Source organism: Coregonus clupeaformis, chromosome 28 (genome assembly GCF_020615455.1).
Source record: "Coregonus clupeaformis isolate EN_2021a chromosome 28, ASM2061545v1, whole genome shotgun sequence".
NCBI classification, from domain to species: Eukaryota; Metazoa; Chordata; class Actinopteri; order Salmoniformes; family Salmonidae; genus Coregonus; species Coregonus clupeaformis.
Genome location: NC_059219.1, coordinates 21,214,679 through 21,229,776, shown reverse-complemented (window position 1 = coordinate 21,229,776; position 15,098 = coordinate 21,214,679). Strand labels below are relative to the sequence as shown.

General features: G+C 44.8%; 2 protein-coding genes across 3 annotated transcripts; both read right to left on the bottom strand.

Moving 5' to 3' along the window:
- Window positions 1-3,809: 3,809 nt before the first annotated feature.
- prpf31 (PRP31 pre-mRNA processing factor 31 homolog (yeast)) lies at window positions 3,810-8,136 on the bottom strand. Its single transcript, XM_045208427.1, has 13 exons — window positions 8,011-8,136; window positions 7,448-7,661; window positions 7,105-7,165; window positions 6,728-6,811; window positions 6,527-6,624; window positions 6,296-6,402; window positions 5,500-5,669; window positions 5,243-5,400; window positions 5,060-5,149; window positions 4,848-4,975; window positions 4,666-4,738; window positions 4,245-4,544; window positions 3,810-4,074 (listed from the first exon to the last, which is right to left on the bottom strand). Exons 2-13 carry the CDS (start codon window positions 7,658-7,660, stop codon window positions 3,958-3,960), a joined length of 1,599 nt encoding a protein of 532 aa, XP_045064362.1. The 5' UTR covers window position 7,661; window positions 8,011-8,136; the 3' UTR covers window positions 3,810-3,957.
- A 472-nt stretch (window positions 8,137-8,608) lies between these two features.
- LOC121542901 lies at window positions 8,609-13,125 on the bottom strand. Of its 2 annotated transcripts, none has more exons than XM_041852508.2 (6): window positions 12,389-13,125; window positions 12,092-12,246; window positions 11,684-11,817; window positions 11,157-11,500; window positions 10,940-11,030; window positions 8,609-9,914 (listed from the first exon to the last, which is right to left on the bottom strand). In XM_041852508.2, the coding sequence occupies exons 1-6, from the start codon at window positions 13,115-13,117 to the stop codon at window positions 9,832-9,834; spliced, it is 1,536 nt and encodes a 511-aa protein (XP_041708442.2). In that variant the 5' UTR covers window positions 13,118-13,125; the 3' UTR covers window positions 8,609-9,831. The 2 variants fall into 2 exon arrangements, with proteins under 2 accessions (XP_041708442.2, XP_041708441.2); XM_041852507.2 differs by having other exon boundaries at window positions 8,609-9,904.
- Window positions 13,126-15,098: the final 1,973 nt, after the last annotated feature.

The window sequence follows — 15,098 nt, the reverse complement described above, 5'->3', positions numbered from 1 at the left end:
CAGTAGAAATAGGATAATTCATTTTGAGTCGGTGTATATTTACTCAAAAGTGTGTCAACAGTTCTCAGCCTTGCATGTAGTAATCTGTTCAACTCAACCCTATCCTGTGTTATTTTAAAATCGCTTCCAAAATACCCTTATTTAGACAATACCTCCTGATTCCGCCATTTAAGGCTCTATTCAATCCATATCTCGAAAGTTCAGCGCTAGAGCTTAATAAAAATGTAAAGGCAATGTAACCACGTTGGCAGAGACTGCATTCGCGGTAAATGCTGCACGTCACATCAATCGGAAATTACCTTTTACATTTTTATTGCGCAATTTTTAACACTTCAGCGATAGATTGAATAGATTCACTGAATAGCAACACTGCGTTCAATTTACTACCCGTTTATACCAAGTGAAAAAATAATTTACTGAAATACTTTGTTTTCATAGAATATGAAGCATGCATCAACCATTCAACCTAGAATGTTCTGAAAAAGCTGGTGGTGAATTGAACTTGGTTAGATGGATTAATAACTTGTGTATGATTAAACTATCATGAGCTGTCTCCAGTGATTTAGTTAATTTAGTGGTTGCTCCTGTGAACATAGACATTTCAGTTCTTTCCCGAAGGAGAGGAAAGAGATTTTTGGAATAAGGAATGGAGAGAAGTTGAGATTTGCCTTTTTATAAATTCTATTTTTGGCCATTTGAGAAAGGGAAGGCCAGAGATGGCTGAAATGTGAATTTCTCAAGAAAATAAACTATTTACAGGTTGTTTTATCATATGAAGTTGTCACGTTTCTGCATGGGAGATGTCATGTTGGAGTAAAAACAGGATTGTAAAATTTCAATAAAATACTTTTCTGAATATGTGACAACTATAAGTGATGTCTTCATGTGTAACGCCAATTATTTTGTATTAGAAGAACCATAAACCTATTTCATAAATAGCAAATTCCTAAAAACACTATTCTATGTTGCTCAAAGCAATCCAACGCTACAGTGCATTCGGAAAGTATTCAGACCCTTTCTCCACATTTTGTTACATTACAGCCTTATTCTAAAATTGATTCAATTATTTTTTCCCCTCATCACTCTACACGCAATACCCCATAATGACAAAGTGAAAACAAGTTTTTCAAAATGTTTGCAAATGTATTAAAAAAACAACAGAAATACCTTATCTACATAAGTATTCAGACCCTTTGCTAGGACATGGAGCGCAGGTGCATCCTGTTTCCATTGTGGTAAATTCAATTGATTGGACATGATTTAGAAAGGCACACACCTGTCTATAAAAGGTCCCACAGTTGACAGTGCATGTCAGAGCAAAAACCAAGCCATGATGTCGAAGGAATTGTCCGTAGAGCTCAGAGACAGGATTGTGTCGAGGCACAGATCTGGGGAAGGGTCCCAAAACATTTCTGCAGCATTGAAGGTCCCAAGAACACAGTGGCCTCCATCATTCTTAAATGGAAGAAGTTTGGAACCCCCAAGACTCTTCCCAGAGCTGGCTGCCAGGCCAAACTGAGCAATCGGGGGAGAAGGGCCTTTGTCAGCGAGGTGACCAAGAACCCGATGGTCACTCTGACAGAGCTCCAGAGTTCCTCTTTGGAGATGGGAGAACCGTCCAGAAGGACAACCATCTCTGCAGCACTCCACCAATCAGGCCTTTATTGTAGAGTGGCCAGACGGCGCACCGCTCCCATCCAACCTGACAGAGCTTGAGAGCATCTGCAGAGAAGAATAGGAGAAACTCCCCAAATACAGGTGTGCCAAGCTTGTAGCGTCATACCCAAGAAGACTCGAGACTGTAATCACTGCCAAAGGTGCTTCAACAAAGTACTGAGTAAATGGTCTGAATACTTATGTAAATGTGATATTTCCATTTTATATATATATACACACACACTACCAGTCAAAAGTTTGGACACACCTACTTAGTAGGACTATCATTTGTTTTTCAACAGGACAATGATCCCAAAACACCTCCAGACTGTCTAAGGGCTATTTGACCAAGGAGGAGAGTGATGGAGTGCTGCATCAGATGACCTGGCCTCCACAATCACCCGACCTCAACCCAATTGAGATGGCTTGGGATGAGTTGGACCGCGGAGTGAAGGAAAAGCAGCCAACAAGTGCTCAGCATATGTGGTATCCTTCAAGACTGTTGGGAAAGCATTCCAGGTGAAGCTGGTTGTGAGAATGCCAAGACTGTGCAAAGCTGTCATCAAGGCAAAGGGTGGCTATTTGAAGAATCGCAAATGTAACATATTTTGATTTGTTTAACACTTTTTTGGTTACTACATGATTCCATGTGCCATTTCATAGTTTTGATGTCTTCACTATTATTCTACAATGTAGAAAATAGTAAAAATAAAGAAAAACCCTGGAATGAGTAGGTGTCCAAACTTTTGACTGGTACTGTATATATAAATATATATACACACTCACACATTTGCATACATTTCTAAAAACCTGTTTTTGCTTTGTCATTATGTGTGTAGATTGAGGGAACATTTTTAAAATCCATTTTAGAATAAGTCTAACGTAAACAAAATGTGGAAAAAAATCAAGGGGTCTGAATACTTTCAGAATGCACTGTATACATTCAGTAATGAGACGAGGCAGTATTAGTTTCATTTTATTAAAATGGAGTCAATGTTTTTTTTAAAAGCACAACACGCTCTAAAACAAATATACAATCTAAATAATATATTTTTCTTCACTGTCATGGTCGATCTTCTCCCCATGGTTATGCAATGAGGCCTTTTCCATCAGTCAGTGTTTATGTGTGTCACTCCCCATCTGTGCATTCACTTGGAAATACACTGCTCAAAAAAATAAAGGGAACACTTAAACAACACAATGTAACTCCAAGTCAATCACACTTCTGTGAAATCAAACTGTCCACTTAGGAAGCAACACTGATTGACAATAAATGTCACATGCTGTTGTGCAAATGGAATAGACAACAGGTGGAAATTATAGGCAATTAGCAAGACACCCCCAATAAAGAAATGGTTCTGCAGGTGGTGACCACAGACCACTTCTTAGTTCCTATGCTTCCTGGCTGATGTTTTGGTCACTTTTGAATGCTGGCGGTGCTTTCACTCTAGTGGTAGCATGAGATGGAGTCTACAACCCACACAAGTGGCTCAGGTAGTGCAGCTCATCCAGGATGGCACATCAATGCGAGCTGTGGCAAGGAGGTTTGCTGTGTCTGTCAGCGTAGTGTCCAGAGCATGGAGGCGCTACCAGGAGACAGGCCAGTACATCAGGAGACGTGGAGGAGGCCGTAGGAGGGCAACAACCCAGCAGCAGGACTGCTACCTCCGCCTTTGTGCAAGGAGGAGCAGGAGGAGCACTGCCAGAGCCCTGCAAAATTACCTCCAGCAGGCCACAAATGTGCATGTGTCTGCTCAAACGGTCAGAAACAGACTCCATGAGGGTGGTATGAGGGCCGACGTCCACAGGTGGGGGTTGTGCTTACAGCCCAACACCGTGCAGGACGTTTGGCATTTGCCAGAGAACACCAAGATTGGCAAATTCGCCACTGGCGCCCTGTGCTCTTCACAGATGAAAGCAGGTTCACACTGAGCACATGTGACAGACGTGACAGAGTCTGGAGACGCCGTGGAGAACGTTCTGCTGCCTGCAACATCCTCCAGCATGACCGGTTTGGCGGTGGGTCAGTCATGGTGTGGGGTGGCATTTCTTTGGGGGGCCGCACAGCCCTCCATGTGCTCGCCAGAGGTAGCCTGACTGCCATTAGGTACCGAGATGAGATCCTCAGACCCCTTGTGAGACCATATGCTGGTGCGGTTGAACCCTGGGTTCCTCCTAATGCAAGACAATGTTAAAAGTGTTCCCTTTATTTTTTTGAGCAGTGTACAAGTTGGTATGTCTGTATATCAGCACCGCTGTGTGGAAGTATATGGTGTGTATGATGAATTGTATGTGTACTCCTCACTTTCCCTCTCCCTCCTTCTTGACCTTGAGGAACTCTGCCATGTTGGAGAAATATTTCTGGTTGGCCTCAGCCACCTTCTTCTCTGCTGCATGCGGGTTCACGATCTCCAGCCCCTGAGGAACAGAGTTGAATTACAGTACAATTCCACCACAAACAGAAACGAGGAGGCCACGCCTGCTGGTCAATGCTCACGTTACTGGTGATTAAGTGCTTTGTTTGTTGAAATAATAAAACCAAATACCTGTAGCTTTTTTCATGTGAAAACAAAACCAATTAGGCCTACCTGTAGTGGAGTGAAGGCTACGCTGGAGCTGGTTCCTGAGGAGTTGTCTCTAACCGAGGACCTCCCGCCGACTGTGGACCTCGCGCCGACTGTGGACCTGCTGCCAACTGTGGACCTGCCGCCAACTGTGGACCTGCCTCCGTACGTCATGTTCTGCTTCTGCAGCTTCCTCTGTAGGGACTTTGATATCCTGGCCTTGGTGGCCTCGTTGACCTGAGCCTGTCTGATGCGGCCGCTGCCCGACTTCCCCAGCTGGCCCAGACTGAAACCCAGGTCCTCCTGGTACGCATCATCCTCAATCTGAGAGAAACAGAGACAAAGAGGGGGTGGTTGGTTAAAAAGACCAATACATATTATTTGTAATTAAACATAGTAAAATATAGTAAACAGCTGTCCTGAAAGATAGATTAGATGCTCTGACCTCTGCGAAAGTCATCCTGTTGGCGTGTTTCCTGATCTCTGTCAGACCCAGACGCTCCTTCATTTTACGATACCTGGACAAGGACAGACAAGAGATGAGACCACCAATACTGTTTAACATTGCACTTAGAAAAAAATTACAACTCAGGACCACAGTTATCTACACATCCCTAAAGTAAATACCTCCGTCCTCCTCTCTTCTTCCTCTGTCCATCCAACGGTGCTGGCAGGGGTTTGACAGTCTTCACTGGTGGAGGCTCCTGCCATTTATCAAACTTCTTCTCAATCTCCTCTTTCAGGTCATAGCCCACCTGCACAGAGAGAGAAAAAAGACCAGAGTTAATATATAACAGACATTTATATACCCATTCTTTCTTCCCTCTTCCAGCCCTCACCTTGCCGTCTACACTCTCGTGGAAGCTGTCTACTCGGGATGCCAGGGTGCACTTAGCTGAAACCAGACGTGCTGCCTTTCTCCTCAGGTCCTATAACAACACAGAGATAACTCTTGTTAGCTTAGGTAAAGCCACAGTCAAACAAAGCTCTTGGGAACACAGCTCCAAGTGTGGTACACTGACCGGGGGTAGAGTCTGGACCACATCACAGTGGTAGATGTAGCCGGTGTGTGGGAGCAGAGCGGTGCTGCTGAACCCTGACAGGGTCCTCTTCTGGGCTCCCAGTAGCATCAGGTTACAGGCTGGCATCTTAGACAGGTTGGTCAGGCCCCCAGCAATACCTACCACCACAGGGAGGAAGAATACGAGATTATCATTATGTGAGAGAACGTGAGAATCCTGTAAATTATATACAAAAACAAATCATCATAATCACTGACCCATGATCTTGGCTGCGGTCGAGGCTCCAACGATGACTGACAGATTAGGAGCGATGAATGACATCCTGGACTCCACATACTCATAGATCCTGTGTTTTGATTGGTTCAGCTCTAGCGCCATGTCACAGGCCTCTTCCAACCTCTTCAGTTCATCCTCACCCAGCATCGTCCTGGAAATAAGTCATGTTGATATTTCAACATCATTGAGATAGAAACAATATATGGAAAGGTAGTCTGCAACCAAATGGATGTTAAGGTTCCCTGTTGTGTATATAATGTAAGGTCTATTTATCATATTTCTATCTGAACATTATGTAAATGTGTACTCCACCGAATAGGTACTCGGTCCCATTGGTGGACCTGTCCAACTGAATCAACCCCAGGTGTCCCTGCTCTTACCCCTGTGTGGTGGAGGCTGTGATGTGTCCCTGCTCTTACCCCTGTGTGGTGGAAGCTGTGATGTGTCCCTGCTCTTACCCCTGTGTGGTGGAGGCTGTGATGTGTCCCTGCTCTTACCCCTGTGTGGTGGAGGCTGTGATGTGTCCCTGCTCTTACCCCTGTGTGGTGGAGGCTGTGATGTGTCCCTGCTCTTACCCCTGTATGGTGGAGGCTGTGATGTGTCCCTGCTCTTACCCCTGTATGGTGGAGGCTGTGATGCGTGTCCCTGCTCTTACCCCTGTGTGGTGGAGGCTGTGATGTGTGTCCCTGCTCTTACCCCTGTGTGGTGGAGGCTGTGAGTGTGTCCCTGCTCTTACCCCTGTGTGGTGGAGGCTGTGATGTGTGTCCCTGCTCTTACCCCTGTGTGGTGGAGGCTGTGACGCTGACCACCATGATGGTGGCGTTGGTCAGGATCTGCTGCAGATTCTCGTTGTTCTTACACTTGTCCAGGTTGTTCCCCAGCTCCTACACACACAAACATGGTGTTCAGCTCAACAGCAGGGAACAGAGGGAAATTAATATTGACAGAGTTTAAATAATGTAGACACATTTTGATTTGGAGGTGAATTATCCTCAAACATAAGCTCACCTTGACAGTACGGACGTAGTCCAGAGAGTTGGGCACCAGAGACTCCAGCTCAGGGAACCTCTTGGAATACTTGTCACGGACAAACTTGTGAATGATGTCTGACGCAAAGACAAACAAAGATTACAACATTAGACATAATGCAACCAAGCAAATTACAGCGGCATATTGACACACAATCACTTATGGACATAGTGGACTCACTCAGTTCGTTCTCAATTTCTACTGTGAGGTTATTGGCAGAAACGATCAGCCTGTATTCTGGGTCTGCCTCAACTGGACCGGAGACTGAAGAGAAAGGGAGGAGAGTCAGTAAAACCACAAGATGGAGGATCAGAAACCATTCAAGTAGAATCAGAATCCATTGTACTCAGAGTGGAACATAAACCCCAGAACGAGACATCCAAACAGCCAATTATAGAGCTGCCCGAGCAGACTAGGTGAAAAATCACACAATGTGCCCTTGAGCAAGGCACTTAATCCTAATTTGCTCCAGGGGCACCGTACTACTATGGCTGACCCTGTAAAACAACCCTATTCGGTGTATGTGACAACAAATACATAAAACAGTAAATAATCACCTTCAGAGTTCTTGCGCTGCTTCTCAACATAGATTGCAATTTTGTCCATGATCTCTGAGAACTGTAAACAAATAAATTGTGGGTTTTCAAAACAAACCTTGGGAAATAGCTTATTTGTTCTAGAACAGGGTTTCCCAAACTCAGTCCAGGCCCCCTTGGGTGCATGTTTTGGTTTTTGCCCTAGCACTACACAGCTGATTCAAATAATCAAAGCTTGATGAGTTGGTTATTTCAATCAGCCGTGCAGTGCTAGGGCAAAACTAAAACATGCACCCAGGACCGAGTTTGGGAAACCCTGTTGTAGTATATTGACGGTACGCAGCTCCACACACACTACCCTGACCTGTTTGCTGTTGCGTAGTTTAGCGATGGACGAGACACTCTCAGCTCCGCTGTAGTCCACTTCCATCTCCTCTGGGATGTCCTCCAAACCTCCCTCTACCTGTCCCTCCCCCGCCTCCCCATCACTCTCCCCCTCTTCCCCCGGGTACAGCCCGTCCTCCCCCTCATCCCCCGCCTCCTCCAGATCAGCCAGGAGTTCATCAGCCAGAGACATCTGCAGGAAAGGAACGACAATGTGGGACAAGGCTATGTGACATTGGGAGGGATATGGAAAGTAAATTCCTAGCTAGCCCACAGCTGAGCGCGCAACACACACAGTGTAAATTACCTAGAGCAAAAATGTGTGCAAAGGCCAAATGAGAGAATCTAGAATCTTTACCATAAAAACAGTTAACTATGGGTTTTAATTTATTCATTTATAACTAGCTAACTTTAGCTGGCCTCGCTGGATAACCGTGGCTATAATAGCAGTTAGCTAGCTAAATCTAGCTAGCTAGTTAAATAACAGGGAAACGTTAGCAAGTTAGCTGAAATTATACGGCACAAACATATGAGAACTTACCTTTCGGAGTTTGAAACTCCTGCCGTCAAAAGAAAACTACAAATCCAACAACTTTCGAAATGCGTTCGACGTTTACAAATGTTTGCTTGTGTTATCAACGTTGCCCTCTGTAGCGAGTCGCAGACGAAATGCGTCATCATAAATAATCCAATGGGTGGTCAGAGGTTTGTGACGTTATGTTGAGTCTTGAGCAAGGCTTTATGGGAATTGCTGTTTTTATCCGTAGTACAGGCCACTATCAGACATGGATAAATGTGAATGGTCTTCATCTCACTCATATTTCCAGTCTTAATGCTTTCTATATTCAATGGCAAGTCATTCTGTCTTTTATTTTGGAGATTAGTTATTCAACCTATCCTTGACCATCCTTTATCCCAATTTCATAATAGGCATCAGGCCCCCATAACCAGAGATGGGGGATGGGAAATAAGATTAGCTATTGTTATGCAACATCCCTTGAGCCATCCATTGTTAGCTACATAATACAGTAGTTTGATCCTTCATTTCAGACAAAAGGCAATAAAGCATCTAGAGAAGACCTACTGTTTGAACACCAGTCCAGTCTCCTTTGACAGCAAAAGGAATACTCTGACTTAAGAATATAAGACAGTACAATTTATTTTCATAAAACAGTTCAATAAATGTTTCACAGTTTTTATGTTGTTTTTATTTCCCCTGGTTTTATACAGTATCCCATGAAACCCATTCTTTAAACAATACAGGTTTTAAACGGATGTTGAAACTGACTAAACAAAGGGACTAGTTGGAGCTTGACTGCATGATGGGTTGTTATTAGTAGAAAATGAATGTAAATCAACAAATACATTAACTTTTGGAGATATTTACCGATGAGAAGCTTCCATTTTATCATGCTAAGCTACATCAATTGTCCTCAAACAAAGTAAAATTATGACAAGACAACTATACATTGAATCATATTAGAAAATATTGAAACATGTTATAGATACATTAGAGCAGGGTTTCCCAAACAATATTTACATAGCATGGAAATCATTTTTAAATAAATAAATAATCAATTAAATAAATAATAGCTAGACATCGTCTTTTAGAATAAAAGTATATAGAAACAGCTTGTTTTCATCTTTTCGTGCAGTCTAAGAATACATCTAAATTAAACAGCTCTAAAATGATATTGTATACACTTGTATCACTATATTTGTACAAATGTTGAATGAGTATGCTCAAATACTTAGTTAGGATGTTTTCTGGCCCCAACTGCTGCCTAAAATATGACTTACTGCAATGAAAATCGTTTTTTACAAACTTAAGATTTAAATCCAAGCTTACACATAGACAGATACATGACTAAAAGAAAGTGCATCCCCCAGTACATACTGGGTAAAGACAACCGAAAGAAGCAGGTAAAGAGAAGGTAAGCTGGTACACAATGACTCCCATTGCATAGCCGTCAAATGCGTTTCAGATTTTACAAAGCTCCAGACTCTTCTTTGCCTAGGACAAACTGCCTTTGCCATCAACCACTTCCAGCCAGTGTCTATAAATCGACCCTTGGATACAGTGGCAAAGGGAGGAGTTATTGTATCAACAACCTTTCTCGTACAAGGACCGGTAGCTGGTAAAACCTGGAATGTGTCCAGCTTCTAGAACGGGAGTCTTTTCTTTCCGTTGCCTGATCGATAAAAAAATAGCCTCTGAGAATGGTTATGGTTGGGGTGGGAATCCACTGGCCACTCTCAGAAGGTTCCTGTTCTGAGGGTTACAGAACAACTCTGAGGATTCCGGAACCCTGCCTCACACCAAGTGGGGGTCATCGGCTGGGCTGACGGTAAAACGCGAGGATGTCACTGGGTTGGCCCCCATGGGCGACCTCGGTTTGACTGACAAGTCCCCTTTTCTTTTGAGTCTTTGCCTTTGCTGTTTGCTCCTGGTAGAAAGACAGGAGCATGGTGTAAGTAAGGGAATTACGGAATTACTGTACTACAACTATGACATACACAAACATACTGTACTAGGGTTTGGAGAAAATTCCATTTGAATTCAGGGGATACATTATAACACATTTCATAAAATCGAATTGACCCCTGCAACATAAAACATAAACAAAAGCATAAAACAGTAAATGTTATTTAAAAATATATGTAATATTTTTTTTTGACATAAATGGTATATAATTAGTTAATATACTGTATATGTGTGTACAAACATCCTCTTGCAGAACCGAAGCACAAAAAGGCCCACACTCCCAAGTTAAAAATACACTTTCTCTCCTTGCAAAGCTTTGAACTGTTCAACTCTGCATGCTGACAGAGATCATGAAAGTATATTATTTTGGTGTTGATGCTTTTCTATATACAGTCTATTCAAAACACCCAGAGGGGATCAGCCAAAACTCTCATTATTCTGTGAAATGAAGCGATCAGTGGGAGAGACTGAGAGCGGACGGCTTCTGGAGATAGGGTGGAAAACACATTTAGACGTGCATTGTTGAGCACCATATTTATGTCCCCACTCAATTCCCCATGTCACAGTGTGTGGGGGATTTTTATTTTTGTATTTTACCTTTATTTAACTAGGCATGTCAGTTAAGAACAAATTCTTATTTACAATGATGGCCTACACCGGCCAAACCCGGACGACGCTGGGCCAATTGTGCGCCGCCCTATGGGACTCTTTAATCACGGCCGGTTGTGATACAGCCTGGAATCGAACCAGGGGGTCTATACAGGGGATAATTACAAGAGATACATTTTGGGGGTGAATATTTAGAAAAAGGGTTGGTGTGAGGTGTTCTCAATTTCAGTGGGTGGGGATCAGATGGGAGCTTTCCAATAGGTGCTCGCTATTGTAGTGATTTCGTCAAAACGTTTTCTATTGGCTCTCAGAAGTGAATGATGTACAGGACCGTTATATGGTTTCTAATAGCAACATACATGCATACGTAGTACGTACCATGTAAATCTAATTTAGTGCTTTTGCCAGGAGCTGGAGCTGGAGCTGGACTAGTGGGGGTGGAACTACTCAGCTCACTGGTTGGAATTTCCTGTTTCAGAAACAGAGATGAAGAGTCAGGGACTGAAACAGAGCTGAGACAGTACATGTACATCCAATATAGTGAAAGTGAGTAACTTGACTCAATATATGAGGGGGGAAAAAACTAAACAAACACCTGATCAAAGAGATAGACAGTGACATCATCAAAAAAGGAGACATTTCTCCCTCTGTCTTTCTCTTTGTCTATCGGTTCCCTTGGCGACTTCAGCAGACTCCTAAGCCCCACCCTTTTGCCAACGTCTGTTTCCGTGACAACAATCACCCTCCTGGAGCCTTCGTCTTCCTGCTCTTCTTCCTCATCCTCATCGGGGTCACTTCCTGTGGACACACCCCTCCGTCTCCCACTCCTGTCTCTGTGTAGCCCCCCCTCCCTGAACCCTCCCTTGGGACTGGAGGAGAGAGGGAGAGCAAGAGGGAGAGGAGGGAGGGAGAGGGAGAGGGACAGGCGAGCCAGTTTGGCTGTAAAAGAAAAGAGAGGAATAGATAAAAAGTGAGACATGAAAGATTGTGTCAAAAAGCAATCTATCCATTAGAACATGTCATTTACACACACAATTTACACACCTGCAGAGCGGGTGAATGTGAACAATGCTGCATCCTATTTCATAAAAATCTTCACACACAAAAAAAGTCTGGAGGTACCTTTCATTGCTTGGTTTGCCACAGGCTGAAGGGGTGTAACTTCTGGCTGCTCGATCACAGTCAGTGGTTCACTGTCAGTCGAATCAGACTCACTCTGGGGTTCAGAACTGGGTTCGGGGTCCGGCTCCTCTTCGCTAAGAACAGAAAAAAAGACCTCTTATTTTATTATCTGTCTGTCTGTCATCATTCACCACAATAGTTTGATAAATCTCAAAATACATAGAGAGCAGTGGAGGCTGCTGAGGGGAGAACGGCTCATAATAATGGATGGAACGGAGCCAATGGAATGGCATCAAACCATGTGTTTGATGTATTTGATGACATTCACCTATTCCGCTCCAGCCATTACCACGAGCCCCTCCTCAACGATTAAGGTGCCACCAACCTCCTGTGATAGAGAGCGCATACCTTCCTACATCCTTCACACTGACTGTGTCTCCGCTCCCATTTAAGGGCTCGTCCCCCCATGGGCGGAGAATGACGCTGTCGCTCACTGTCGCCCCCCGAAGGATGTTCGTTTTAACATTCTCACAGAGAGAGAACTGCAGTCTCTCCTCACACACCTGAAGAAAGGGAAACAGATAATAGGGGTATGAACGTTAAAACATATTCAGGAAAATTGATATTGTAAATTGTGTAGGCTTATACTTTCATACATGTACAAAGTTGTGCAACTTGGGGTTAAAACGCAAGGCTAATGCTCACCTGCATCATTAGGCCATTTTTAGTGGGCATCTTGGAAAGTGACCTCTGGTCCTTGGAGTCAGGAGAATGACATGGTGAAAGGGCTGATGGGAACTGTAGTTCACGCTTCTCCTCCTGAGGTGAAAGTTTGGCCCCAGTTGGGATATCCTGGACCGCCGATGGAGCCAACCTGGCCAGCCAGTCAGCGCTCTCAGAGATTCCGTCAACTTCCTCTTTCAGTTCCACTCTCCTCTTCCCTTCAGGCATGAAGGTCCCAAAGGTCTCTTCACCTTTATCACTCTCCCCAGCGCTCTTAGCTTTCTGCTTAGGCGCCTTCTTCATAGAATCCAACAGCTCCAGATTCCCCAGGAAGAGGTCACCCAGGGTGTCCTCTTCATCCCCGGATATGCAGCACAGCTGCTCCAGTTTCTCAAAATCCTCCAAAGGCTCCTCGTCCAAATCCTTCCACTCAGAGATCAACAGCTCCGGGATGGTGTTGAGGGGACTCTGGGGGAATGACGGGAGGGTGGTGGTGGTGGCGGTGGTTGTGCTTTTCTGGGACAGGTTATTTCTGTCATCCTCGGACATGTTGGATGTGAGGCGGCTCTGGTTCTGGCTTTCGTCTGAGAATAATGGAAGTGTTGGACGCACAGGTGAAAGGTCGAGGTTTGCAGAGATCCCTCTGCTGTGGGTTGTGGTGGGTGGTAAGGGGGGCGGCTCTGGGATATCAGTGTGAGGAGTGGGGGGCATTGGTGGGTCTGTCTCAGCACTGGTAATGAAATCTGAGCCCTAAATCATCAAGGTTTATAAGACCGCTATCGTCCTCTATTTCTACAACAGAAGGTGGGGGACTAGGAAAAGAATCATCCAAACTCTGCAACCTATCTTCTTGCGTATCAAGGTCTATGCTAGGAGGAGGGCTAGGGAAAGTCTACAGAACTGAACTGAAAGTTGTCTCCTTGTGAACCAGACATATCTGTACAAGAGGCTATATCCTCCAAGCCATTATCATTGGGATAAGACACAGGGTCACATGGAAGAGATATGTCTCTCAAATCCACACCTGTGTTTACAATGACTACTCCCCCTTCTCTGTCCTCCCCCACAAGCTGGTGAGTAGAGTCAGCTTCTTCAATGCGTATCCTTGCTCAATATCTTCTAATCCTGACAAATCTACCTGTGGTACTCCAGTGAGGCAGATAGATACACCCAAATGTATACTCTTTACTGTGGGAGCAAGATGGTTGTCTAATTCAAAGTCCTGTTCTTTTTGCTATGTTATTTTTGGCCATTGCCCCTTCTTCCATTTGGACTTCACTGAGATGATTCAACCTGTTGAAGTTCTGATTTCCCTCGTCTAGAGCAATGTTTCCCTCCAAGTCGTTTAGAAGAGATGCAGTTTGACTTTCACTGTCTCCACCCGTCTCCGTGAGTGACCTGAACTGCTCCCTCCCTCTTGCAAAGGTCTCATGCTCTGGGATTTCTCGGTTTTCGACCTCAACCGCCAGCTGATTACCTTCAACATTTTGCTCATCATCGTCAAACCTATCTGGATTTTCTATATTTCTCCTCTTGCTGTACATCTAGTGCCTGGGATAGTTGGCTGTCAATGCTAATGGAGAGAGCCTGTTTCTGGGACAACTCTCCCTCCATTTCCAGGTAGGCTGCCCGTCCCTGCCTCTCGTCATTAGAAGTATCTTCACTATCTTGGAGGACGGCTGGATGAGGCTCACTCCCCGCCAGTTCATCGTTCTCCTCAGCCTCCCAGAATTCCCGGCCTACCACCAGCTGCTCCCTCTCCTCCCAGGCCTTTCCGAACCCTGAGAAGAATTCCAACCCGAGTTCAGCTTCCTGGTTTCTGTTCTCCGGCGAGGCCCACTGATCGTTCTCCGATGGCCACAGGTGCAGGTCTCCCTGCTGGAAGCGATGACAGTCGAACTCCCCCCTCACCGCTCCTCCCCCTCTCCCCTCGTCCTCCTCCAAAGTGTTCCACAGCTCTTTAGCCTTCAACTCCAGATCCTTTGACGACTCCCTGTCCACAGTCTCAGCAGACCCATCCCTGCTCAAAGACCCACTCTGGCTCCCTGTCACTGGTCCTCTCTGAGGAGATTTCTCCTTCATGGCGTTACACAGCTCTCCAGCGGCAAGCTGTTTCTCTGTCTCTGATTTGGCCTTGGCCCTCTCGTCTTCGCTCTCCTCTGAGTAACACAGGTTTCTCAGGCCAAGCTCATTGGCGTCTGTGTGTTGAATCTCCAGACCTTTCCCTTCTTCTCTTTCAGACCCCTCAGTGTCCCCCTCGGCCCAGAAAGAACAGGCCAGTTTGCTCTCTTCGTCATTGGTGCTCTCTCCATCATTGGGCTCCAGTACTACCGGAATATCGTCACTGAGTTTGACCTCGCTGGTTTGAATACCGTAGAACCTAGATAGCCTGGACTCTCTGTTATCATGGTCACCGTGTGACGCTGTCACTGGTTCCGTAGTGTCATTTACGGAATGATCATTGTCTCTCTCTTCAATACCTAGAAGTTCTTCATTCTCAAGTTTGTTATCCTTTGTCTGAATGCCAGATATTGATTTCAAACAATCTGTCTTAGTGGTATTATTAGAAGGCAATGTCAAGTCTTTGTCTGTGGAATCATGGAATCTAAAATCATTTGACTCCACATGAGAAATCACACCTTCTGTGTAATGATTACCAATTTGAGTTCCATCATTGTAAGGGAACCCTTTG